We start from the raw sequence: 26,508 nt of genomic DNA, 5'->3' as shown, positions 1-26,508 counted from the left end.
TTTGTCTCTGCTTTTTAATATGCACTCTAGGTTGGTCATAGCTCTACTTCCAAGGAGCAAGCCTCTTTTAATTTCATGGCAGCAGTCACCATCTGCAGTGATTTTGGAGCCCCCCAAATTAAAGTCTGTCACTTTCCATTCTTTCCCCATCTATTTGCCATGAAGTGATGGGACCAGATGTCATGATCTTCACTTTTTGAATGTTGAGTTTTAAGCCAGGTTTTTCTCTCTCCTTTTTCACCTTCATCAAAAGTCTCCTTAGTCCCTGTTCACTTTCTGCCATAAGGGTGGTGTCATCTGCATATCTGAGGTTATTGATATTTCTCCTGACAATCTTGATTCCAGCTTGTGCTTCATCCAGCCTGGCATTCACATGATGTACCTTGCACATAAGTTAAATAAGCAGAGCTATTCACTTTAAAACTTTTAACTGTCTTTAACTATTTTCTTTACGTAAATGAACACCAGATCGGATGGATGATGTTATAATTTTGCTTCATCTATCAAATTTGATCTAATAAACACAGGAGAAGTAGAACGGTCTATTATACTTATGCCTATTTTTACCCATTTCCATGTTCTTTTCTTTGTGGAGTTTAGAGATTTCTGTTATCTCCTTTCTGCTCAGGAAACTTCCTTTAGCCATTCTTTAATGGTAGTTTTGTAAAACAAATCTCTGTCTTCCTCCTTCTACGGATTTATTTCCTATTTATTCCTGGAGGATAGTTTTCCTGGATACAGAGTTCACTGTTGGTATTTCTTTTCTTCAGCACTTGGAAAAACATGCTGCTTCCTTCTAGTTTAGATGAGAAGTGTGGTTATTCAAACTGACATTCTTCTATAAATAATGTATTATTTTTTGTCTGCTTGTTAGGTTTTTTTCATGGTCTTTAGTTTTCAGAAGTTTAATTATCATGTGTCTTGGCATGAATTTCTTTGAGTTTACCCAATTTGGCATTACCCAATTCCTTGAGACAATATATGTCTGTCTTTCACCAGATTTGATAAAATTTCAGCATTATTTCTTTGAATACTTTTTTATCTTGAAAACTTTTTCAGTCCCACATTTTTCCTATTCTTCTTTTGAAACTTCATTGATACAAATAAGTGTTAGATATGTGGTTATTGTCCTACATGTCCTTGAGATCCTATATATTTTTCAGTGTATTTTCTCTTTATTCAGAATGTGATTCTACTGAATCTGTCTTCAATTTAACTTATTCTATCTTATCTTTATTCTACATAAGCTTTAAACTTGCTGTTATATTTTTCTATGATTTCCATTTGTTTTTAAAATAATTTCTATTTCTTTGCTGAGATTTCTATTTTCCGATTTGTTTTCATAATTTCTTGCTGAAGCCATTTTTATGATGGTTGCTTATATTGCTTGCCTACAATTATAATACCTGCTTCACCTTAGTGCTGTGTCTTTTGCAGTGAATGTCATTTCTCATTAATACTGTGATTTTCCTGGTTCTTTGTATGAGTGATTTTCTATCATGTCCTAAGCATTTTAGGTAAAATGAGACTATGAATCCTAATCTTTTTTAAAAAGCAGGCAGCACACAATGGTCAGATGGGTGTGGCTGTTCCTCTTCCCTGCTGACACTTCCCTGGGAAAAGCAGGGCACTGATATACACTGCCTAATTGCAGACAGATGAGGTGGAAGTTCGGACCTCTCTGGCCTTGCTAACACGTTTATGAAAGTGGGGAACTGACTCATATCACCTTTTAACCTCTGACGGAGAAAGCTTAGCTCTCTACTGGGCTTCACTGATGCTAGATGATGGGAGATGTGGAAGGAGTGCTGACTAGTTTTGCACACTTGTTCAGTTTCTTATTGCTGTTGGGTAGATGTGGAAGATTAGCTGATAGCAAGGATGCTTATTAGAACTGATTTGTACTACCTGTTAAGTATTATTGAAACTGTATGTGGATGGAAACTTACTTCACTACTGGACACTGATGGCAGTAAACTGGCAAGGGAATTGTTAATTGAATAGTGTCTGACTCTGGAAAGATGGGATTGAGATGGAGGATCAACTTCTTTGTTGACTCTGACTCAGCCATGAATATAGAGGTGCAGTGGTTTTTCACTTAGTGTTGGGCTGGAATAGGGCAAGTATTGCCAAAATCTTTTCTATTGTTAGGGCACCAACTTCCTAGTCTTTTGGTGTGGGAAAACAGGCTTTGTTTGGAACTTTTTGTATGTTGTTAGTTATAGACTAGACACTTTTGAAGTGCTTTTTCAAAGATATATGAGTAGCAGTAAGTAATCCCAAGAAAGTAAAGGTCAAGTCAATTCCTCAAGTTTCAAGGTTTCTAGGCAGACTTTCTTCTTTATAACTTTCGGGGACTTTCTATTCTTGTTCATTGTCATAGCTGAGATTTTTAATTTTGAGGAGAACTTGGGCTGAATTAAAAATAAGTTTGATCTCCTTGCAGTCCAAGGGACTCTCAAGGGTCTTCTCCAACAGCACAGTCCAGAAGCATCAACTCTTTGGTATTCATCTTTCTTTACAGTCCAACTCTCACATTCATACATGACTACTGGAAAAACCATAGCCTTGACGAGATGGACCTTTTTTGTCAAAGTAATGTCTCTGCTTTTTAATACGCTGTCTAGGTTTGTCATAGCTTTTCTTCCAAGGAGCAAGAGTCTTTCAATTTCATGATGGCAGTCACCATCTCCAGTGATTTTGGAGCCCCCCAAAATAAAATCTGTCACTGTTTCCATTGTTTTCCCATCTATTTGCCATGAAGTGATGGGATCAGATGCCATAATCTTAGTTTTCTGAATGTTGAGTTTTAAGTCAGTTTTTTCACTCTCCTCTTTCACTTTCATCAAGGGGCTCTTTAGTTCTTCTTCACTTTCTGCCATAAAGGAGGTGTCATCTGCATATCTGAGGTTATTGATATTTCTTCTGGCAATCTGGATTCTAGTTTGTGCTTCATCCAGCCCAGTGTTTCTTATGATGTAGTTTGCATATAAGTTAAATAAGCAGGGTGACAATATACAGCCTTGATGTACTCCTTTCCTCATCTGGAACTAGTCTGTTGTTCCATGTCCAGTTCTAACTGTTGCTTCTTGACCTGCATGCAGATTTCTCAGGAGGCAGGTAAGGTGGTCTTGTACTCCCATCTCTTTAAGAATTTACCAGAGTTTGGTGTGATCCACACAGTCAAAGGCTTTGGTATAGTCAATAAAGCTCAGTCAAACCAGTCAATCCTAAAGGAAATTAGTTCTGAATATTCATTGGAAAGACTAAAGCTGAAACTCCAATACTTTGACCACCTGATGCGAAGAACTGACTCATTTGAAAAGACCCTGATGCTGGGAAAGATTGAAGGTGGGAGGAGAAGGGGACGACAGAAGATGGCATCATTGACTCAATGGACATGAGTTTGAGTCAACGCTGGGAGTTGGTGATGGACAGAGAAGCCTGGCATGCTTCAGTCCACGGGGTCACAAAGAGTTGGACATGACTGAGCAACTGAACTGAAAAATAAGTTAAAATACTATTAATATTTTAATTGTTCTAGATGGAAGAGTCATTCTAATTATTTAGTCTATTATACCACCAGAAATAAAAGTCTTTTTTTCTTAAGTTTTTATAAATACACTAACTCTTGTTTGACAAAGTTAATATATATTTTTCAATCTTATTTTGATTTTCAATAGATTATTTTCTGTTTTAGCTCAACATATTATTTTTCATTATCCACAATTTTGTTAATTGTTTTGTTGAGGTCCTCAAGACCACCTCTGGACTCAGTCACTTTTTAGGACAATTCAAGGATATAGCATATAGTCATACTCAAGAGTTATGGTGAATAAATAATGATGCTATAATAACAATGTAAGGGTACAAAGCTCATTCATTGAAGGGAAAAGGAGCATGGGGCAAAGGGCAGATGGAAACAGGCACAAGTTTACAAGAGTTCTCTCTCAGTGAAATCACACAGGTTATGTTTAATTCCTCTAGCAAGGAATTGTGACAACATATATAAAATACTGTTGGCCAGATATTCATTAGAGATTGAGGGACTAAGGTTTTTGTTGGGAGCTTGTCACATAGGTGTACCTAACATATATTGACTCAAGACTCCCAGAAAGAAAGCCTGTGTTTAGTATAAAAACTGCTTGTACAAGCACTTTAGGAACCATGAGCCACTCTTACTGTTTAGAGAATGGGGAGAATCTTCTAAAAATGTAAGTTCTTAGATGCCAAGCAAAGGTCAACCTTTCTAGGAAGGCTTTCTAAGGAAATGAGTTTCAGGCCTGCTATGTTAATTCCTTTCAGCACAATTCTTAATACTAATTGTGAATTGTGAAGACCAATCAGCTGATATTTGTGATAATATGCAGGTCAGGAAGCAACAGTTAGAACTGGACATGGAATAACAGACTGGTTCCAAATAGGAAAAGGAGTACGTCAAGGTTGTGTATTGTCACCCTGCTTATTCAACTTATCTGTAGAGTACATCATGAGAAATGCTGGGCTGGATGAAACACAAGCTGGAATCAAGTTTGCTGGGAGAAATATCAATAACCTCAGATATGCAGATGATACCACCCTTATGGCAGAAAGTAAAGAACTGAAGAGCCTCTTGATGAAAGTGAAAGAGGAGAGTGAAAAAGTTGGTTTAAAGCTCAACATTCAGAAACTAAAATCATGGCATCTGGTCCCATCACTTCATAGCAAATAGATGGGGAACCAGTGTCAGACTTTATTTTTTGGGGCTCCAAAATCACTGCAGATGGTGACTGCAGCCATGAAATTAAAAGATGCTTACTCCTTGGCAGGAAAGTTATGACCAAACTAGAGAGCATATTCAAAAGCAGAGACATTACTTTGCCAACAAAGGTCCATCTAATCGATGATTTTTCCAGTAGTCACGTATGGATGTGAGAGTTGGAGTATAAAGAAAGCTGAGCACCGAAGAATTGATGCTTTTGAACTGTGGCCACCTGATGCAAAGAGCTGACTCATTTGAAAAGACCCTGATGCTGGGAAAGATTGAAGGCGGGAGGAGAAGGGGACAACAGAGCATACGGTTGGATGGCATCATCGACTCCATGGACATGAGTTTGAGTAAACTCCAGGAGTTGGTGATGGACAGGGAGGCCTGGCGTGCTGCAGTCCATGGGCCTGCAGAGTTGGACATGACTGAGCAACTGAACTGAACTGAAGTGATTAAAGGTTATATTTTGATACTTAAAAGTCTTACTGCAAAAATATATTTATACACTAAAATTATTTAATAGGGACTCTACTTGTTCAATACAGAAAATACATGAGGAATAATGCTTAATAGGTGTGGCATAAAAAAGAAATATTCCTTAATTTTGGGGGAAGCTATTAAAAATTGTCAATAGAAAATTATTTCTATAAGATCTGTAGTAGGCCAATCTGGGGTTATCTGATAATATATATCTATCTCATGTGGGCTTTCACAAAGAATCAATTTTTCTTTGTCTATGTATGTGATACAGTGTCTTACCACATGGTAAGTACACAAAGGACATGCTGAATAAATGAATGAATGAATACTTCTTTCCCTTGATTTGCTTTTGGAAGTGATTTGAAATCAACTTCTGCAGGAAGCACTGTTTAATTTATCCTAACTTCCAACTGGTAACAATCTTATTTTATATACTGTTCTTATGCATGCATTGGGCAGTATTAAATTTCAGTGCACCCTCTACCTCCTGTCAAATCATTTCATGTGCAATTCATCTATGTTAGAATGTATGCCAAGACTGCATGTGAGATAGCTACATGGAACTCCCAAATATGGCCTTATTTTTGGTCAATTAAAAAGGTAATTCTATTACAGGAGAAGTCTTAGACTCACCTTTATTAAAGAATGTGCTAACCATAAAGCCAAAGAATATTGAAGCAATGGCATAACACATAAGAAAGACAAAGATGAAACTATAGTCACTGTAGCAGAAGACTGGATCACTGAAAATCTACAATAAAACAATTATGACATCTTGTAAAATATGCAAAAAGTAGTACCATTAAACACAAGGGAAGAGGGAGAAAACTATGGCCCTGAAGAAACAGATCACACTGCCAGGGACTGAAACTCAACAAGATGCCAAGTTAACTAATTAACTTATTTCTTACAGAAGGATTAATGTTTTTCTCAGAGATTTGGCAGTGTCTGAATTTCCATAAAAGCCATTTTTCATTCTCTTGAAAACCTGAGACTAATCAGTCCATACTATGATTGCTTTTTCCTTCCCAAAGGATAGTTGCAGCAGGTTGCAATCTACTGGAACTAAAATGTTAGATGTAACAGCCATATACGGCATGTAGCTATTAAATACTTGAAACATTAAGCACTTGAAACGTATCTAGTGTGACTGAGGAGCTGACTTTTTATTTTCATTGAATTTTAGTTATTTTTAACTTAAACTCAAAAGATAAAACAGTGTCAAATACAGATAATTTCTAATAAAAATACAGTGTACAAATTGAGATGTGCTCTAAACATACACTAGAGTTATAAGTGTTTAGTATAGAAAAGAATGTAAAATATCTCAATTTTTAAGTTGCATACTGAAATAATATTTTGTATATATTGGCTAAATAATATACATTATTAAAATAATTTCACCTTTTCCTTTTTAAAATTTCTAGTAGCTACTAAAATCCTAATAGTACATGTATGACTCATTTCTATTGGGCGGCATGAAACTAACACTTGCCTTGGCAAAGACTAACACACATATCAAACAGACAATAAAGATATAAAAAAAGAAGAACATGAAGAAATACGCAGCCCAGATCATCCAACTTTTAAGTCCAATTGTAAGCTGGTACTCCTGTAGGAAATTCAAAACAAATCAAATATTAAATATATCGGCAATTCATAACATTTTCACATACATTTAAAAACTACATTCTCATAAAAACATATTTAAATGGATAATATCATTTTATGAGTGAAAAAATTAAGGCTCAGAAAGTCATGTGTGTTGATTACACTTATGCGGTTAGTAAGGGCAGTTCAGTTCAGTTCAGTCCCTCAGTCATGTCCGACTCTTTGCGACCCCATGAATCGCAGCACGCCAGGCCTTCCTGTCCATTACGAACTCCCGGAGTTCACTCAGACTCATGTCCATTGAGTCAGTGATGCAATCCAACCATCTCATCCTCTGTTGTCTCCTTCTTCTCCTGCCCCCAATCCCTCCCAGCATCAGGGTCTTTTCCAATGAGTCAACTCTTCGCATGAGGTGGCCGAAGTACTGGAGCTTCAGCTTTAGCATCATTCCTTCCAAAGAAATCCCAGGGCTGATCTCCTTCAGAATGGACTGGTTGGATCTCCTTGCAGTCCAAGGGACTCTCAACAGTCTTCTCCAACACCACAGTTCAAAAGCATCAATTCTTCGGCACTCAGCCTTCTTCACAGTCCAACTCTCACATCCATACATGACCACTGGAAAAAACATAGCCTTGACAAAATGGACCTTAGTCGGCAAAGTAATGTCTCTGCTTTTGAATATGCTATCTAGGTTGGTCATAACTTTTCTTCCAAGGAGTAAGCGTCTTTTAATTTCATGGCTGCAATCACCATCTGCAGTGATTTTGGAGCCCCCCCCAAAAAAGTCTGACACTGTTTCCACTGTTTCCCCATCTATTTCCCATGAAGTGATGGGACCGGATGCCATGATCTTCGTTTTCTGAATGTTGAGCTTTAAGCCAACTTTTTCACTCTCCTCTTTCACTTTCATCAAGAGGCTTTTGAGTTCCTCTTCACTTTCTGCTATAAGGGTGGTGTCATCTGCATATCTGAGGTTATTGATATTTCTCCCGGCAATCTTGATTCCAGCTTGTGTTTCTTCCAGTCCAGCGTTTCTCATGATGTACCCTGCATACAAGTTAAATAAGCAGGGTGACAATATACAGCCTTGACGTGCTCCTTCTCCTATTTAGAACCAGTCTGTTGTTCCATGTCCAGTTCTAACTGTTGCTTCCTGACCTGCATACAGATTTCTCAAGAGGCAGGTCAGGTGGTCTGGTATGCCCATCTCTTTCAGAATTTTCCAAAGTTTATTGTGATCCACACAATCAAAGGCTTTGGCATAGTCAACAAAACAGAAATAGATGTTTTTCTGGAACTCTCTTGCTTTTTCCATGATTCAGCAGAAGTTGGCAATTTGATCTCTGGTTCCTCTGCCTTTTCTAAAACCAGCTTGAACATCAGGAAGTTTATGGTTCACGTATTGCTGAAGCCTGGTTTGGAGAATTTTGAGCATTACTTTACTAGCGTGTGAGATGAGTGCAATTGTGCGGTAGTTTGAGCATTCATTGGCATTTCCTTTTTTTGGGATTGGAATGAAAACTGACCTTTTCCAGTCCTGTGGCCACTGTTGTTTTCCAAATTTGTTGGCATATTGAGTGCAGCACTTTCACAACATCATTTCTCAGGATTTGAAACAGCTCAACTGGAATTCCATCACCTCCACTAGCTTTGTTCGTAGTGATGCTTTCTAAGGCCCACTTGACTTCACATTCCAGGATGTCTGGCTCTAGATGAGTGATCACACCATCGTGATTATCCAGGTTGTGAAGATCTTTTTTGTACAGTTCTTCCGTGTATTCTTGCCACCTCTTCTTAATATCTTCTGCTTCTGTTAGGTCCATACCATTTCTGTCCTTTATCAAGCCCATCTTTGCATGAAATGTTCCCTTGGTATCTCTAATTTTCTTGAAGAGATCTCTAGTCTTTCCCACTCTTTTCTTTTCCTCTATTTCTTTGCATTGATCACTGAAGAAGGCTTTCTTATCTCTTCTTGCTATTCTTTGGAACTCTGCATTCAGATGCTTATATCTTTCCTTTGCTCCTTGGCTTTTTGCTTCTCTTCTTTTCACAGCAATTTATAAGGCTTCCCCAAACAGCCATTTTGCTTTTTTGCATTTCTTTTCCATGGGGATGGTCTTGATCCCTGTCTCCTGTACAATGTCACGAACCTCATTCCATAGTTCATCAGGCACTCTATCTATCAGATTAGGCCCTTAAATCTATTTCTCACTTCCACTGACAGAATGTGGTCCTCTGGAGAAAGGAATGGCAAACCATTTCAGTATTCTTGCCTTGAGAACCCCATGAACAGTATGGAAAGGCAAAATGGTAGGATACTGAAAGAGGTACTCCCCAGGTCAATAGGTGCCCAATATGCTACTGGAGGTCAGTGGAGAAATAACTCCAGAAAGAATGAAGGGATGGAGCCAAAGCAAAAACAATACACAGCTGTGGATGTGACTGGTGATAGAAGCAAGGTCTGATGCTGTAAACAGCAATATTGCATAGGAACCTGGAATGTCAGGTCCATGAATCAAGGCAAATTGGAAGTGGTCAAACAAGAGATGGCAAGAGTGAACGTCGACATTCTAGGAATCAGTGAACTAAAATGGACCGGAATGGGTGAATTTAACTCAGATGACCATTATATCTACTACTGTGGGCAGGAATGCCTCAGAAGAAATGGAGTAGCCATCATGGTCAACAAAAGAGTCTGAAATGCAGTACTTGGATGCAATATCAAAAATGACAGAGTGATCTCTGTTCGTTTCCAAGGCAAACCATTAAATATCACAGTAATCCAAGTCTATGCCCCAACCAGTAACGCTGAAGAAGCTGAAGTTGAACAGTTCTATGAAGACCTACAAGACCTTTTAGAACTAACACCCAAAAAAGATGTCATTTTCATTATAGGGGACTGGCATGCAAAAGTAGGAAGTCAAGAAACACCTGGAGTAACAGGCAAATTTGGCCCTGAAATGTGGAATGAAGCAGGGCAAAGACTAATAGAGTTTTGCCAAGAAAATGCACTGGTCATAGCAAACACCCTCTTCCAACAACACAAGAGAAGACTCTACACATGGACATCATCAGATGGTCAACACCGAAATCAGATTGATTATATTCTCTGCAGCAAAAGATGGAGAAGGTCCATACTGTCAACAAAAACAAGACCAGGAGCTGACTGTGGTTCAGATCATGAACTCATTACCAAATTCAGACTGAAATTGAAGAAAGCAGGGAAAACTGCTAGACCATTCAGGTATGACCTTAATCAAATCCCTTATTATACAGTGGAAGTGAGAAACAGTAAAGGCAGTACTGACATTCAAATCTTTTTCTCTTGAGTTCAGAAATCTTTTGTCAACATTACACCTAGTATTAAACCAAAATGGAGAGTATTTAATATTAAACTTTGAAATATCAAGATTAAGATCTCTTTTTCATTATATCTACTTCCAGGGATATTAGATAAATGTGTTTATGGCTTCTTTCTTTTTTAAAAAATTCAATTGTAAATTAGAAGTCAGCAGTACTTCTTATACTTGTTCTTTGTAGGTAATGAGTCTTTTCCTCCTCTCTAGTTTGTCTCTGAGCGTTTTGGAACTGTGGTTTGATGTCTACCATTAATTTTGTAAAAGTCTCTGCTATTATTTCTTTAACTCTATTTTCACATCTCCTTTTTGAATTTCAATTATATACACGCTATATCATTGACAGTGTCCTATAGCTTTTCAATGTTTTCTTCTGAATCTTTACATAGTGTTTTCTTTTTTCACTTAAGTTTGTGTAATTTCAACTTTCTTGTACTCAATTTTTGATTTTTTCCTCATCAAGGTCAAGTCTACTTATGAGTCTGTCAAAGGCATTCTTCATTTTTGTCAGCACGCTTTTTTAATTTCTAGCAATTCCATTTGACTCCTTATAGCTTGCTGTTTCTAATCAGTTCAGTTCAGTTCAGTTGCTCAGTCATGTCTGACTCTTTGAAACCCCATGGACTGCAGCATACCAGGCCTCTCTGTCCATCACCAACTTCCAGAGTTGTCTCAAACTCATGTCCATTGAGTCGGTGATGCCATCCTCTGTCATCCCCTTCTCCTCCCACCTTCAATCTTTCCCAGCATCAGGGTCTTTTCAAATCAGTCAGTTCTTCGCATTAGGTGGCCAAAGTATTGGAGTTCCAGGTTCAACATCAGCCCTTCCAATGAACATTCAGGACTGATTTCCTTTAGGATGGACTGGTTGGATCTCCTTGCTGTCCAAGGGACTCTCAAGAGTCTTCTCCAACACCACAGTTCAAAAGCATTAATTTTTCAGTGCTCAGCTGTTTCCAATAGCATTACCTATCTGATTGTGCATGTTATCTGATGTGTTGAAAAGAGAAAGCTTGACACTACTATTTTTAAAGAAGGCATGTTTGTAAGATTGGCCTTTGGTTGGTATATGGAAATTTGGGTGATAAAGCACTCCCTTCACTGATATAAAACATTTTCTAAATGATAAGTGTAGCTGACTATGCCTGTTTGGACAAATAATATGGTGTATGCTGGATATCTGCTGTCTAGGAGTTTGGAATTTTGGTATGTGGTAGGCCAAAGGTGCTTATATACTATAACCAGCATGCCAATCAAAACCTTGGATGCTGAATCTCTAATGGATTTCTCTGGACAAGAACATCACAAATATGTTGCTGGGTTTTCATCACTGGTGCAAGAGTATGCCGTTTGACCTCTTGTGAAATTACTTGCCGAAGCCTGCAGGTTAATTACTCTAGGCTTTGCCTGTGTCATTTTCTCTTATGATTCAGCTATCACCTACACTTACTCTACCATTAAAAGAAACCTTAGCTGTTAGCATACCTACATGCTGAGTCCCATGAATCCTTCAAGTGAATTTCAGAAAATAGGGATGGTCTGAAGGATCCTGGACACATCTACCTTTTCCTTTAGTGCCTTAAATTATTAATCACAGTAATTTAAACTGTGAAGCATGGGTCAGCAGTGGACCGCAGCAGGGCCGGGGGCACTGAATGCCCCAGTGGTGCACACGACCTTTTGAAGAAGGTCCTTCAATTATCATCATCACCTTCACCACAGTTTGGCCTCAGGCCAAACAACTGGGAGGGAACACAGCCCTACCCATCAACAGGAAATTGGACCGAAGATTTACTGAGCATTGCCCCACCCATCGGAACAAGACCCAGTTTCCCACTCAGTCAGTCTCTCCCATCAGGAAGTTTCCATAAGCCTCTTATAGACAGAATGAAAACAACTATCACAGAAAACTAATCAAACTGATCACATGGACCACAGTCTTGTCTAACTCAATGAAACTATGAGCCATGCCATGTAGGGCCACCCAAGATGGAAGGGTCATGGTGGAGACTTTTGACAAAACGTGGTCTACTAGAGAAGGTAATGGCAAGCCACTTCAGTATTCTTGACTTGAGAACCCCATGAACACTTTGAAAAGACAGAAAGATAGGACACTGAAAGATGAACTCCCCAGGTTGGTAGGTACTCAATATGCTACTGGAGAAGAGCGGAAAATTCTGAAAGAGATGGGAATACCAGACCACCTGACCTGCCTCTTGAGAAATCTATATGCAGGTCAGGAAGCAGCAGTTAGAACTGGACATGGAACAACAGACTGATTCCAAATAGGAAAAGGAGTACATAAAAGCTGTATATTGTCACCCTGCTTATTTAACTTCTATGCAGAGTACATCATGAGAAACACTGGGCTGGATGAAACACAAGCTAGAATTAAGATTGCTGGGAGAAAAATCAATAATCTCAGATATGCAGATGACACCATCCTTATGGGAGAAAGTGAAGAAGAACTGAAGAGCTTCTTGATGAAAGTGAAAGAGGAGAGTGAAAAAGTTGGCTGAAAGCTCAACAATCAGAAGACTAAGATTATGGCATCTGATCCCATCATTTCATGGCAAATAGATGGGAAAACAATGGAAACAGCGGCAGACTTTGTTTTTTTTTGGGTTCTAAAATCACTGCAGATGATGACTGCAGCCATGAAATTAAAAGACGCTTACTCCTTGGAAGGAAACTTATGACCAAACTAGAGAGCATATTAAAAAGCAGAGACATTACTTTGCCAAAAAAGGTCCATCTAGTCAAGGCTATGGTTTTTTTAGTAGTCACGTTTGGACGTGAGAGTTGGAGTATAAAGAAAGCTGAGTGCCGAAGAATTGATGCTTTTGAACTGTGGTGTTGGAGAAGACTCTTGAGAGTCCCTTGGACTTCAAGGAGATCCAACCAGTCCATCCTAAAGGTCAATCCTGAGTGTTCATTGGAAGGATTGATGTTGAAGACGAAACTCCAAATTTTGGCCACCTGATGTGAAGAGCTGACTCATTTGAAAAGACCCTGACGCTGGGAGAGATTGAAGGCAGGAGGAGAAGGGGATGACAGAAGATGAGATGGTTGGATGGCATCACCAACTCAACGGACATGAAATTGGGTAAACTCCGGGAGTTGGTGAAGGACAGGGAGACCTGGCGTTCTACAGTCCATGGGGTCGCAAAAAGTCAGATATGACTTAGTGACTGAACTGAACTGTACAGTGGAGAAATGACTCCAGAAAAAATGAAGAGATGGAGCCAAAGCAAAAACAACACCCAGTTGTGGATGTGACTGGTGATGGAAGTAAAGTCTGATGTTGTAAAGAACAATACTGAATAGGAACCTGGAACGTTAGGTCCATGAATCAAGGCAAATAGGAAGTGGTCAAACAGGAGATGGCAAGAGTGAACATCGACATTTTAAGAATCAGTGAACTAAAATGGACTGGAATGGGTGAATTTACTTCAGATGACCGTTATATCCACTACTGTGGGCAAGAATCCCTTAGAAGAAATGGAGTAGCCCTCATAGTCAGCAAAAGAGGCTGAAATGCAGTACTTGGATGCAATCTCAAAAACAACAGAATGATCTCTGTTCATTTCCAAGGCAAGCCATTCAACATCACAGTAATCCAAGTATATGCCCAACCACTAATATTGAGGAAGCTGAAGTTGAATGGTTCTATGAAGACCCACAAGGCCTTCTATAACTAACACCCAAAAAAGATATCCTTATCATTATATGGGATTGGAATGTAAAAGTAGGAAGTCAAGAGATACTCGGAGTAACAGGCAAATTTGGCCTTGGAGTACAAAATGAAGCAAGGCAAAGGCTAACAGAGTTCTGTCAAGAGAACTAGTCATAGCAAACACCCTCTTGCAACAACACAAGAGATGACTGTACACATGGACATCACCAGATGTTCAATACTGAACTCAGATTGATTATATTCCTTGCAGCAAAGATGAAGAAGCTCTATACAGTTAGCAAAAACAAGACCATGAGCTGACTGTGACCCAGATCATGAACTCCTTATTGCAAAATTCAGACTTTTGCAAAATTGAAGAAAGTAGGAAAGACCACTAGACCATCCAACTGTGACCTAAATCAAATCCCTTATGATTATACAGTGGAAGCAACAAATAGATTCAAGGAATTAGATCAGATAGACAGAGTGCTTGAAGAATTATGGAGGTTCATGATATTGTACAGGAGGCAGTGATCAAGACCATCCCCAAGAAAAAGAAGTGCAAAAAGGCAAAATGGTTGTCTGAAGAAGCCTTATAAATAGTTGAGAAGACAAGAGAAGCTAAAGGCAAAGGAGAAAAGGAAAGATACACCCATTTGAACACAGGGTTCCAAAGAATAGCAATGAAAGATAAAAAAGCCTTCCTCGGTGATCAATGCAGACAAACAGAGGAAAACAAAAGAATGGGAAAGAGATATCAAGAGATCTCTTCAAGAAAATTAGAGATACCAAGGGAACAATTTATGCAAAGATGGGCACAATAAAGGACAGAAATGGTAGGGGCCTAACAGAAGCAGAAGATATTAAGAAGAGGTGGCAAGAATACACAGAAGAACTATACAAAAAAGATCTTCATGACCCAGATAACCATGATGGTGTGTTCACTCACCTAGAGCCTGACATCCTGGAATGCAAAGTCAAGTGGGCCTTAGGAAGCATCACTATGAACAAAGATAGTGGAGGTGATGGAATTCTAGTTGAGCTATTTCAAATCCTAAAAGATGATGCTGTGAAACTGTTGCACTCAGTATGCCAGCAAGTTTGGAAAACTCAGCACGGCCACAGGACTGGAAAAGATCAGTTTTCCTTCCAATCTCAAAGAAAGGCAATGCCAAAGAATGCTCAAACTATTGCACAACTGCATTCATCTCACATGCTAGCAAAGTAATGCTCAAAATTCTCCAAGCCAGGCTTCAATAGTACGTGAACCAGGAACTTCCAGATGCTTAAGTTGGATAAAGAAAAGGCACATGAAGCAGAGCTCCAACTGCCAACATCTGCTGGATCATTGAAAAAGTAAGAACATTCCAGAAAAACATCTACATCTGCTTTATTGACTATGCTAAAGCCTTTGACTGTGTGCATCACAACAAACTGTGGAAAATTCTTCAAGAGATGGGAATACTAGAGCACCTTACCTGCCTCTTGAGAAATCTGTATGCAGGTCAAGAAGGAACAGTTAGAACTGGACATGGAACAACAGACTGGTTTCAAATTGGGAAAGGAGTATGTCAAGGCTGTATATTTCACCCTGCTTAGTTAACTTACATGCAGAGTACATCATGTAAAATGCTGGGCTGGATGAGGCACAAACTGGAATACGTCCAGGAGAAACATCAATAACCTCAGATATGCAGATGACAACACCTTTGTGGCAGAAAGTAAAGAAGAACTAAAGAGCCTCTTGATGAAAGTGAAAGAGGAGAGTGAAAAAGTTGGCTTAAAATTCAACATTCAAAAAACTTAAAATCATGGCATTCATTCCCATCACTTCATGGCAAATAGATGGGGAAACAATGGAAACAGTGATAGACCTTATTTTGGGGGGTCCAAAACCACTGCAGATGATGACTGCAGTCATGAAATTAAAAGACATTTACTCCTTGGAAGAAAAGCTATGACCAACCTAGACAGCATATTAAAAAGCAGAGACATTACATTGCCAGCAAGGTCCATCTAGTCAAAGCTATGGTTTTTCCAGTAGTCATGTATGGATGTGAGAGTTGGAGTATAAAGAAAGCTGAGCGCCAAAGAATTGATGCTTTTGAACTATGGTGTTGGAGAAGACTCTTGAGAGTCCCTTGGACTGCAAGGAAATCCAACCAGTCCATCCTAAAGAAAATCAGTGCTGAATATTCATTGGAAGGACTGATGCTGAAGCTGAATCTCCAATACTTTTGGCCACCTGATGCAAAGAACTGCCTCACCAGAAAGGTCCCCAATGCTGGGAAAGATTGAAGGCGGGAGGAGAAGGGCAAAAGGGATGAGACGGTTGGATGGCATCACTGACTTGATGAGCTTGAGTAAACTCCGGGAGTTGGTGATGGACAGGGGAACTCTGGAGTGCTGCAGTCCATGGGGTGGCAAAGAGTCCAACACGACTGAGTGACTGAACTGAACTGAAAACTCGTCTGGTGTTTCTAACAACTTTGACTTATCTGAGTCTGATTTTGATTTCAGATTTGTCTCTTTGAAACATTTTTTTCTTAATTTTTGGTGTGGCTTACAATCCTTTGTTGAAAATCACACATGTTAGCTAGGGGAGCATATATGAAGGTAAATAGGCCTATAGTGTGATGCTTCATATTAGATTAGCTAGGACTTGAATTGTTTGAAATTGTTACTGTAGGTACTAGAAACATCAAATTCGTCTAGTAACCTTTTACCGTGTCCCTTCTTGCCATCAGGTTTTACTTTTACCTTTCTGCTGCTCCACCGTTTGCTTCTGGAAATCAGCCAGCTTGGTATTCACTCTTCCTGCTCTGTATTTGTTGTTACTGGGATATAATCTGCTTCTATGGGATGCAACAACCATCCATAATGCTGAACATGCAGAAATAATCCAATCCTCTGTGTAACAGAACTCTACATGCTTAAAAATCCTTTAAAGAAACTTTATAAGAAAATAATTTGGATTACCTTCAATTTTTTTTCCTTTTCCCATACAATAGATCGAATGATGGAAAGTACGATTGGAGAGAACATGAGTACGAACATCAAAGGAAGGAAACTACCAGTGAGTAAAAGTAATCCGTCATCAGGATAAGCTGGATATGGAAATCTCTGTACAAAGATGTTGATATCATCAAACAACTGTCTAGCACTGTTCTCATGATATAGAATGATGGCCTTATCTAAGGCATGCTGTATAGCCAGGAATCCTTCTCTGATGTACCCTATATGATAAAATAAACATCATCAAGTAAAACATGCTAAAGAACATCTAATCAGACACATGCAAAAAGCAAGGTAATTGAAGTCAGTCACAGTTTATCACATATAGAACCTGAACTTAGTGTTGCATCAGGGCCAACTGAACATAATAGCTCTGAGAACCTATTATAGTTCTCACATAGAAACAAGGGTTATTTCTTCAGATGAATCTAATTAACATCTTCTAAAAATTAAATATATTTAATAAAAGTGGTAGACTTGGTAAATGTAATTCATATTTACAAAAAATGCAACTTTAATTAAACACTGGTGAGATGAAGACTTGGAAATGTAAAATAAGATGTGAAAGTCAGATTGACAGATATATATATATAGTGAATAATACAGTTTGGACCCCAAGGAAAATTGTTTCAGTGAAACCAAGTTATCCATAACGCTAAAAGGCAGTTTAGGAAGTAACTTGCTTTTCTTTTACTTATTTTTTTTTACCTGGAATGTGCTTTTAATTTACAAATACAGAGCCCTATGCATTGGTAAAATAGGTGAGACTAACAAAAAATAATTACACTTGGGATAGACTCAAACTGCTTTTTTTAAAAACTGAAGCATAGTTGATTTACAATAATGTGATAGTGTCAAGTGTACAGCATAGTAACTCAGGTACATTTTTTCAGATTATATTCAACTAGAGGTTAGTATAAGAAATTGAATATAATTCCATATACAATAAACTCTTGTTGTTTATCTATTTTATGTATTTTGTAGTTGTTCAGTCACTCAGTCACGTCCGACTCTTTGTGATACCATAGACTGCAGCATGGCAGGCTTTCCTGTCCTGAACCATCTCCCAGAGCTTGCTCAAACTCATGCCCAATGATTTCGTGATGCCATCCAACCATCTCATCCTCTGCTGTCCCCTTCTCCACCTGCCTTCAATCTTTCCCAGCATCAGGGTCTTTTCGAATGACTCAGCTCTTCACACCAGGTGGCCAAAGTTTGGAGTTTCATCTCATCTTCAACATCAATCCTTCCAATGAATGCTCAGGATTGACCTTTAGGATGGACTGGTTGGATCTCCTTGAAGTCCAAGGGACTCTCAAGAGTCTTCTCCAGCACCATGGCTCAAAATCATCAATTCTTTGGTGCTCAGTTACCTTTATGGTCCAACTCTCAGATCCATACATGACTACTGGAAAAGCCATAGCTTTGACTATATGGACTTCAGTTGGCAAGGTGAGGTCTCTGTTTTTTAATAAGCTGTCTAGGTTGGTCATAGCTTTTCTTTCAAGGAGCAAGTGTCTTTTAATTTCATGGCTGCAGTCACCATCTTCAGTGATTTTGGAGCCCAAGAAAATAAAGTCTGTCACTGTTTCCCCATCTATATACAATGAAGTGATGGGACTGGATGCCATGATCTTAGTTTTTTAAATGTTGAGTTTTTAGCCAGCTTTTTAACTCTGCACTTTCACATTCATCAAGAGGTTCTTCAGTTCCTCTTCACTTTCTGCCATAATGGTGGCGTCACCTGCATATATAAAGTTACTGGTATTTCTCCCGGCAATCTTGATTCTAGCTTGTGCTTCATCCAGCCTGGCATTTTGCATGATGTACTCTGCACATAAGTTAAATAAGCAGGGTGACAGTATACTGCTTTGATGTACTCCCTTCCCAATTTGGAACCAGTCTGTAGTTCCATGTCTGATTCTAAATGCTGCTTCTTGACTTGCATACAGGTTTCACAGGAGGCAGATAAGGTGGTCTGGTATAACAATCTTTTCAAGAATTTTCCACAATTTGTTGTGATGCACACAGTCAAAAGCTTTAGCATAGTCAATAAGTAGATGTTTTTCTGGAATTCTCTTGCTTTTTCTATGATCCAACAGATGTTGGCAATTTGATCTCTAGCTTGGGGAATTTTGAGCATTACTTTGCCAGCATTTGAAATGAGTGCAGTTGTATGGCAGTTTAAGCATTCTTTGGCATTGCCTTTCGTTGGGATTGGGATGAAAACTGATCTTTTCCACTCCTGTGGCCACTGCCAAGTTTTCCAAATTTGCTGACATATTAAGTGCAGCACTGTAACAGCATCGTCTTTTAGGATTCAAAATAGCTCAGCTGGAATTCCATCACCTCCACTAACTTGGTTTGTAGTGCTGCTTCACACTTGGTTTGTAGTGCTGTAGGCCCACTTGACTTCACACTCCAAGATGGACTCTAGGTGAGTGATCACACCATTGTGGCTATCTAGGTCATTAAGATCTGTTTTGAATAGTTCTTCTGTGTATTCTTGCCACCTCTTCTTAATATCTTCTGCTTCTGTTAGGCCCCTACCATTTCTGTTCTTTATTGTGTCCATCTTTGTATGAAATGTTCTCTTAGTATCTCTAATTTTCTTGAAGAGATCTCTAGTCTTTCCCATTCTATTGTTTTCCTCTATTTGTCTGCATTGATCACTGAGGAAGGCTTTTTCATCTTTCCTTGCTTTCTTTGGAACTCTGCATTCAAATGGGTGTATCTTACCTTTTCTCCTTTGCCTTTTTTTTTTAAAAAAATTTTAAAATCTTTAATTCTTACATGCGTTCCCAAACATGAACCCCCCTCCCACCTCCCTCCCCACAACATCTCTCTGGGTCATCCCCATGCACCAGCCCCAAGCATGCTGCACCCTACATCAGACATGGACTGGCGATTCAATTCTTACATGACCGTATACATGTTAGAATTCCCATTCTCCCAAATCATCCCACCCTCTCCCTCTCCCTCTGAGTCCAAAAGTCCGTTATACACATCTGTGTCTTTTTTCCTGTCTTGCATACAGGGTCGTCATTGCCATCTTCCTAAATTCCATATATATGTGTTAGTATACTGTATTGGTGTTTTTCTTTCTGGCTTACTTCACTCTGTATAATTGGCTCCAGTTTCATCCATCTCATCAGAACTGATTCAAATGAATTCTTTTTAATGGCTGAGTAATACTCCATTGTGTATATGTACCACAGCTTTCTTACCCATTCATCTGCTGATGGACATCTAGGTTGTTTCCATGTCCTGGCTATTATAAACAGTGCTGCGATGAACATTGGGGTACATGTGTCTCTTTCAATTCTGGTTTCCTCAGTGTGTATGCCCAGGGTCATAAGGTAGTTCTATTTGCAATTTTTTAAGGAATCTCCACACTGTTCTCCATAGTGGCTGTACTAGTTTGCATTCCCACCAACAGTGTAGGAGGGTTCCCTTTTCTCCACACCCTCTCCAGCATTTATCGCTTACAGATTTTTGGATCGCAGCCATTCTGACTGGTGTGAAGTGGTACCTCATTGTGGTTTTGATTTGCATTTCTCTAATAATGAGTGATGTTGAGCATCTTTTCATGTGTTTGTTAGCCATCTGTATGTCTTCTTTGGAGAAATGTCTATGTAGTTCTTTGGCCCATTTTTTGATTGGGTCGTTTATTTTTCTGGAATTGAGCTGCAGAAGTTGCTTGTATATTTTTGAGATTAGGTGTTTGTCAGTTGCTTCATTTGGTATTATTTTCTCCCATTCAGAAGGCTGTCTTTTCACCTTGCTTATATTTTCCTTTGTTGTGCAGAAGCTTTTAATTTTAATTAGATCCCATTTGTTTATTTTTGCTTTTATTTCCAGAATTCTTTAGCTTCTCGTTTTCTTGGCTATTTGTAAGGCCTCCTCAGACAACCATTTTGCCTTTTTGTACTTCTTTTTCTTTGGGATGGTCTTGATCACTGCCTTCTGTACTATATCACGAAACTCTGTCTTTAAATCTTCAGGCACTCTATCAGATCTAATTACTTGAATCTATTTGTCACTTCCACTGTATAATCATAAGGGATTTGATTTAGGTCACAGTTGGATGGTCTAGTGGTTTTTCTTACTTTCTTCAATTTTGCAAAAGTCTGAATTTTACAATAAGGAGTTCGTGATCTGGGTCACAGTCAGCTCCTGGTCTTGTTTTTGCTGACTGTATAGAGCTTCTTCATCTTTGCTGCAAGGAATATAATCAATCTGAGTTCGGTATTGACCATTTGGTGATGTCCATGTGTACAGTCATCTCTTGTGTTGTTGCAAGAGGGTGTTTGCTATGACTAGTGCGTTTTCTTGGTTTGCCTTGCTTCATTTTGTACTCCAAGGCTAAACTTGCCTGTTACTCTAGGTAACTCCTGCCTTCTGTACTTTTTCATTCCAATCCCTAAGATGAAAAGGACATCCTTTTTTGGTGTTAGTTTTAAAACGTCCTGTAGGTCTTCTTACCACCATTCAACTTCAGCTTCTTTAGTATTACTGGTTGGGGCATATACTTGGATTACTGTGATACTGAATGGTTTGCCTTGGAAACAAACAGAGATCATTCTGTTGTTTTTGAGAATGCACCCAAGCACTGCATTTTGGACTCTTTTGTTGACTATAAGGGCTACTTCATTTCTTCTTCTAAGGGATTCTTGCTCACAGTAGTAGATATAATGGCCATCTGAATTAAATTCGACCCTTTTGTTCCATTTTAGTTCACTGATTCCTAAAATATTGATGTTCACTCCTGCCACCTCCTGTTTAACCACTTCCAATTTACCTTGATTCATGGACTTACTATTCTATCGCAGGTTCCTATGCGATATTATTTACAGCATCAAAATTTACTTTCACCACCAGACACATCCACAAGTGGGCGCTGTTTTTGCTTTGGCTCAGCCTCTTCATTTCTTCTGGAGCTATTTCTCTGCTCTTGTCCAGGAGCATATTAGGCACCTACTGACCTGGGGAGCTCATCTTTCAGTGTCCCATCTTTTTGCCTTTTCATACTGTTCATGGGGTTCTCAAGGCAAGAATGCTGAAGTCGTTTGCCATTCCCTTCTCCAATGGACCATGTTTTGTCAGAATTCTCCACCATATCTGTCCATTTTGGGGGACTCTACATGGCATGGCTCATAATTTCATTGCATTAGACAAGGCTGTGATCCATGTGATCAGTTTGTTTAGTTTCCGGGGACTGTGGTTTTCATTTTGTGTGCCCTCTGATGTATGAGGATAAGAGGCTTGTGGAACCTTCCCTGATGGGAGGGAGTGGCTGTGGGGAAAATTTGGTCTTGCTCTGGTGGGCAAGGCCATGCTGAGGAAATCTTTTATCCAAGTTTCTGCTGATAGGTGGGTCTGTGTTCCCTCCCTTTAATTTGGCCAGAGGGGGTAATGGTGACCTCCTTCAAAAGGACTTATGGAGCATACCAGGCCTCTCAGGACTGTTGTAGTCAGTGCCCCTGACCCTGCAGCAGGCCACTGTCAACTCATGCCTCCACCAGAGACTCAAGGACACTCACAGGCAAGTCTGGCTCGGTCTCTTGTGGGGCCACTGCTCCTTTCCCCTGGGTCTTGGTGAGCACAAGGTTTTGTTTGTGCCCTCCAAGTCTTTTTCCCCACTCCTGTGGAAGTTCTATAATCAAATACCACTGGCTTTCAAAATCAAATTCCCTGGGGATTCTCAGTCCCTTTGCTGGATTTCCCAGGTTAAGAAATCTCTTGTGGGCCCTAGAACCTTTGCAACAGTGCAAGAACTTGTTTGGTATAATTGTTCTCCAGTTCATGGGTCATCTGCTCAGTGGCTCTACAGTGGAACTAATGGTGACCTCCTCCAAGAGGACTTATGCCTCACACCTTGCCACCCAGGTCTGATGCAGCCAGAGCCCCTGTCCTCGTGGTAGGTCACTGCTGACTCGTGCCTCTGCAGGAGACACTCAGACACCCAAAGGTAAGTCTGGCTCAGTCCCTTGTGGAGGTCACTGCTCCTTTCCCTGGGTCCTTGTGAGCACAATTTTTTTTTTTTTTTTGCATCCCCTCAGCATCTGGTGGGTCTGAGATTTGATTTTAAACATGAATGCACCCCTCCTACTGTCTTGTTGGGGTTTCTCCTTTGCCCCTGGATGCAGGCTATCTTTTTCTGCTAGGATTCAACATTCTCCTGTTGATGGTTGTTTAGCAACTAGTTGTGATTTTGGTATTCTTGCAGGAGAAGATGAGCACACATCCTTCTACTCCAGTACCTTAGAAGTTAATCAATCTAAGGCAAGGATGAGACTTTAATCAGGGAGCCAGCTGACCAAGAAGATGGAAGGCTAATGTCTCAAAATAACCATATTATCTGGGTTTGGTTCTTTTATAGATCAGAGATTGGGGGGTGGGGTGAGGAAGCAAAGTAAAAAGGCCATTAATCTTGCAAACATCTCCTAGAATGGCAAGCCTCAGGCAGGGGATGTGTTAATTTCTTCCTGCCATCTACAGGTGGACAGAGTTCTGAACAAAGGCACTTTAGTACAGTCAGGCAGGTGGGTAGGATTCTCTGAGGCAGAGCATTCTGCATGATTATAATAACAAAAGCAATGAAAAGCAAGTCAAAGAAACAGTTTCTGACATGGAGTCAGAATTGGCTTCTTCTCCACAGTATATTCACATCCCACTCAAAGCATCTCCCTTTCTTCTGAATTCATGCTGAGATTTCTCCCCAGAAACATCCTCAAGTCCAAGAAACTTAGTTTAGAGCTTCCACAGTCATTCCCTCAAGTATGGAACCTTTTGGAAACAGAGTTATGGTTCTCATTGCTGAAGCAGCACCCCAGGCTATGGGGTGCAAGCCTGGCTTGCCCTGCCTGTTCTGTGATGCCCTTGGTCTAAGAAGCTGCTTGCTATGCCTTCTGCTAGCTGTAGCTGCATATTGCATTTTATGTATAGCAGTGTTAGGTAGGTAGAACAGGGAAAAGGAGTCCAAAATGGCGGGGGCTACAGACAAGGAAGGGAAAAGCCCGAGAAAATGAAACAAAAGAAGGTCCGAGGACCGGAGTGAGGACCTCAAGTAAAACAAACAACACTCCTGGCTGGCCCAATTTACATAGGACAGGCCCAGGGAGAGATAAACATATAAATAGAGGAGCCAAAGCCAGCTCTCTCTCTCCTGCATGCTGGGGCGGTCTCCTCACGTCTTTAGATCAATGTGTCCTCACGCCTCAAAGATGGATTTTCCTGCTATCTTCTAAATAAAATAGAGCTGTAACACTGAGCTGTAACACTGATTTGTCTAAGAGCTATAACACAGTCCATTTGAGACCTGAGAGCTATAACACGGTCTATCCAAGACCGGAGAGCTGTGACTCGCCGAGGGGGATTTAATGTCCGTCACTCCAAATCTTTGTTGTGACGAGACAAAGAATCGAGGAACATACACTCGCGTGACAGTAGTTACTAATTTTTTAAGGTTGGAAATCAGATAATTAATTTTATTCTTTTCAGTTTTTCTTGTATCAACATACAAACATTACAGAGTTATTTCTAATCATTGTATCCTCCTAATTTTTCTCCCAAACCTTAACATGTTATTTTTGGGAGAAAAACTCCCTCTGCACTTCCTAGATTCAGGTGATTATTTCCTTTCCCGTGGTAGGGAATTTTTTTTTTTTTTTACTATAATCTCTTTGAGTATTTTATCAGTCTCTTTCTCTTCTTCTTCTGGGATCACTATAATTTGACTGCAGATGGGTTTAATGTTGTCCCAAAGGTTTCTTAAGACTGTCTGCATTTCTTTTCATTCTTTTTTCTTTATTCTGTTCTGCAGCAGTGATTTCCACCATTCTATCTTCCAGCTCACTTATCCATTCTACTGCCTCAGCTATTCTGTTCTTTATTCCTTCTGCTGTCTTTTTCATTTCAGTTATTAGATTGTTCATCATCACTGTTCATCCGTTCTTTAGTTCTTCTAGATCTTTGTTATACATTTCTTGTACTTTCTCTATCTGTACCTTTATTTTCCCAAGATCTTGCATCATCTTTACTATCATTGCTCTGATATTTTTCAGGTAGATTGCCTATCTCCTCTTTATTTAGTTGGTCTTGTAGGGTTTCACATTTCTCTTTTCTGTAACATATTTCTGTTATCTCATTTTGTCTGTGTTTGTGGTCTCCACTCTTAAGGCTGCAGGATTGTACTTCCTCTTGCTTCTGGTGCCTGTCCCTTGGTGGGAAGGTTCCATCTAGGGGCTTGCACAGCCTTTCTGGGGGGAGGGAGATGAGTCTTGTCCTTCTGGTGGGCAGGGCTGTGTCAATGGGCATGTTTTGGGGTGTCTGTAAGGTTAGTTCAACTTTAGGCCCCTGTTTACTAATGGGTGGGGCTGTGTTCCTGTTTTTCTGGTTGTTGAAAGAAAACAACCAAAGAAAAAAATTCCAAACCAAAACAAAGAATAAAAACAAGACAAAGCCCCAGAAAAGCAAAGATAATAATACACAAAAACAAAAAACAGAAAAACAAAACAAAAATTAAAGTAAAACAAAAAAGAAAAATATAAAATATGTTTAAAACAAACAAAAAAATAATATTACAATTCCCTGTGGCCTCTGCTATCAGTGTCATTGCCATCCTTGTGAACCACAGTCAACCGCCACCTCCTCAAGAGGCCCTCCAAGACCTCTAGGAAGGTCATGAGGCCTCCTGTAGGCACTATGGTGGGGAGCTCAGACTCTGACCTGGCCCAACCTCTGCATGTGTGTGCCCACAAAGTCCACAGCTGCTAAAGTCAAACCTGTCTCAGTTGTGGGACACTCACTGTCCATTTAGATGTTCCACAGGTGCTGGGTTTACTAAGTCCATCACAGGGATTTAACCCACACCTTGTGCAGCTGCAAGAAGTGATTTCAGTTCTTCCTTGGTCACACAGCCTCTGAGACTCAGCTTAAGTTTGGGCACAAACTTTGCATGTGGGCCACCCTCAGGCATCTGCTCTCTGTTCAGATGAAATGGGGTGAGGGCAGCAAATGACTGGGGCATGTTTGATTGCTTAGGTGGGAGGGAGAAAGAGGTGGTAACAACTGGCGCATGTGAGCTCACTTTGGCAAGAGCCATCTCCCAGCTCCTGTGGAGGAAGGGGCTGGTGTGGGTACAGAGGCCTTGATGGGGGCCCCACCCTTTGTGTACCACTCAGGGTATCTCACTTCGAAAGGAGACAATGTTTCCTCCAGGAGCAATCAGGCTGCAGAGCTCCTCAATTCTGTCTCTTGAGGTTGTCTCCATGCAGCTGACAGAAGTCTTCTCCTTAGTTGCGCTCTCCAAAGCCCATGCTTTAGCATCCAGTCCCTGCTAGCACTGGCAGACACCATCTAAGATTGAGGCATGGACCATCCTGTAAATCTTGCTCTGTCCTGCTTGCCACAGACCAGCTGCTGCACTCCTCTCTGATAGCCCTCAAAGCTCTCCTATTTCATCTGATCTTGAGGGACAGTGAGGAGGCTTCCCTGGATATACCTTCTCCTCTCCTTCAGCTTCCACCCAGGGGTGTGAGTCCCATCTGCTTCTTTTTTTCTTCCTTCAGGAAAACTCCCTGGGGTTGGGAATTCCCTGGTGGTCCCCAGCGAGGACTCAC

The 26,508-nt window shown here is 40.0% G+C and overlaps 1 protein-coding gene across 1 annotated transcript in view; it reads right to left on the bottom strand.

The window, feature by feature from the left end:
• Positions 1 to 26,508, bottom strand: part of LOC102180820 (ATP-binding cassette sub-family A member 3-like) — a 260,388-nt gene that overhangs the window by 207,862 nt on the left and 26,018 nt on the right. Inside the window, exons 5-7 of the mRNA XM_018039866.1 lie at positions 16,850 to 17,106; positions 6,729 to 6,839; positions 5,861 to 5,978 (exon numbers count right to left, since the gene is read on the bottom strand). Of these exons, the coding sequence (XP_017895355.1) occupies positions 5,861 to 5,978; positions 6,729 to 6,839; positions 16,850 to 17,106 (486 nt within the window). The remainder of the gene's footprint in view (positions 1 to 5,860; positions 5,979 to 6,728; positions 6,840 to 16,849; positions 17,107 to 26,508) is intronic.

Source organism: Capra hircus, chromosome 25, assembly GCF_001704415.2.
Source record: "Capra hircus breed San Clemente chromosome 25, ASM170441v1, whole genome shotgun sequence".
In the NCBI taxonomy this organism is placed as follows: Eukaryota; Metazoa; Chordata; class Mammalia; order Artiodactyla; family Bovidae; genus Capra; species Capra hircus.
The sequence above is the reverse complement of the archived record's forward strand: the minus strand, read 5'-3'. Positions and strand labels throughout refer to the sequence as shown.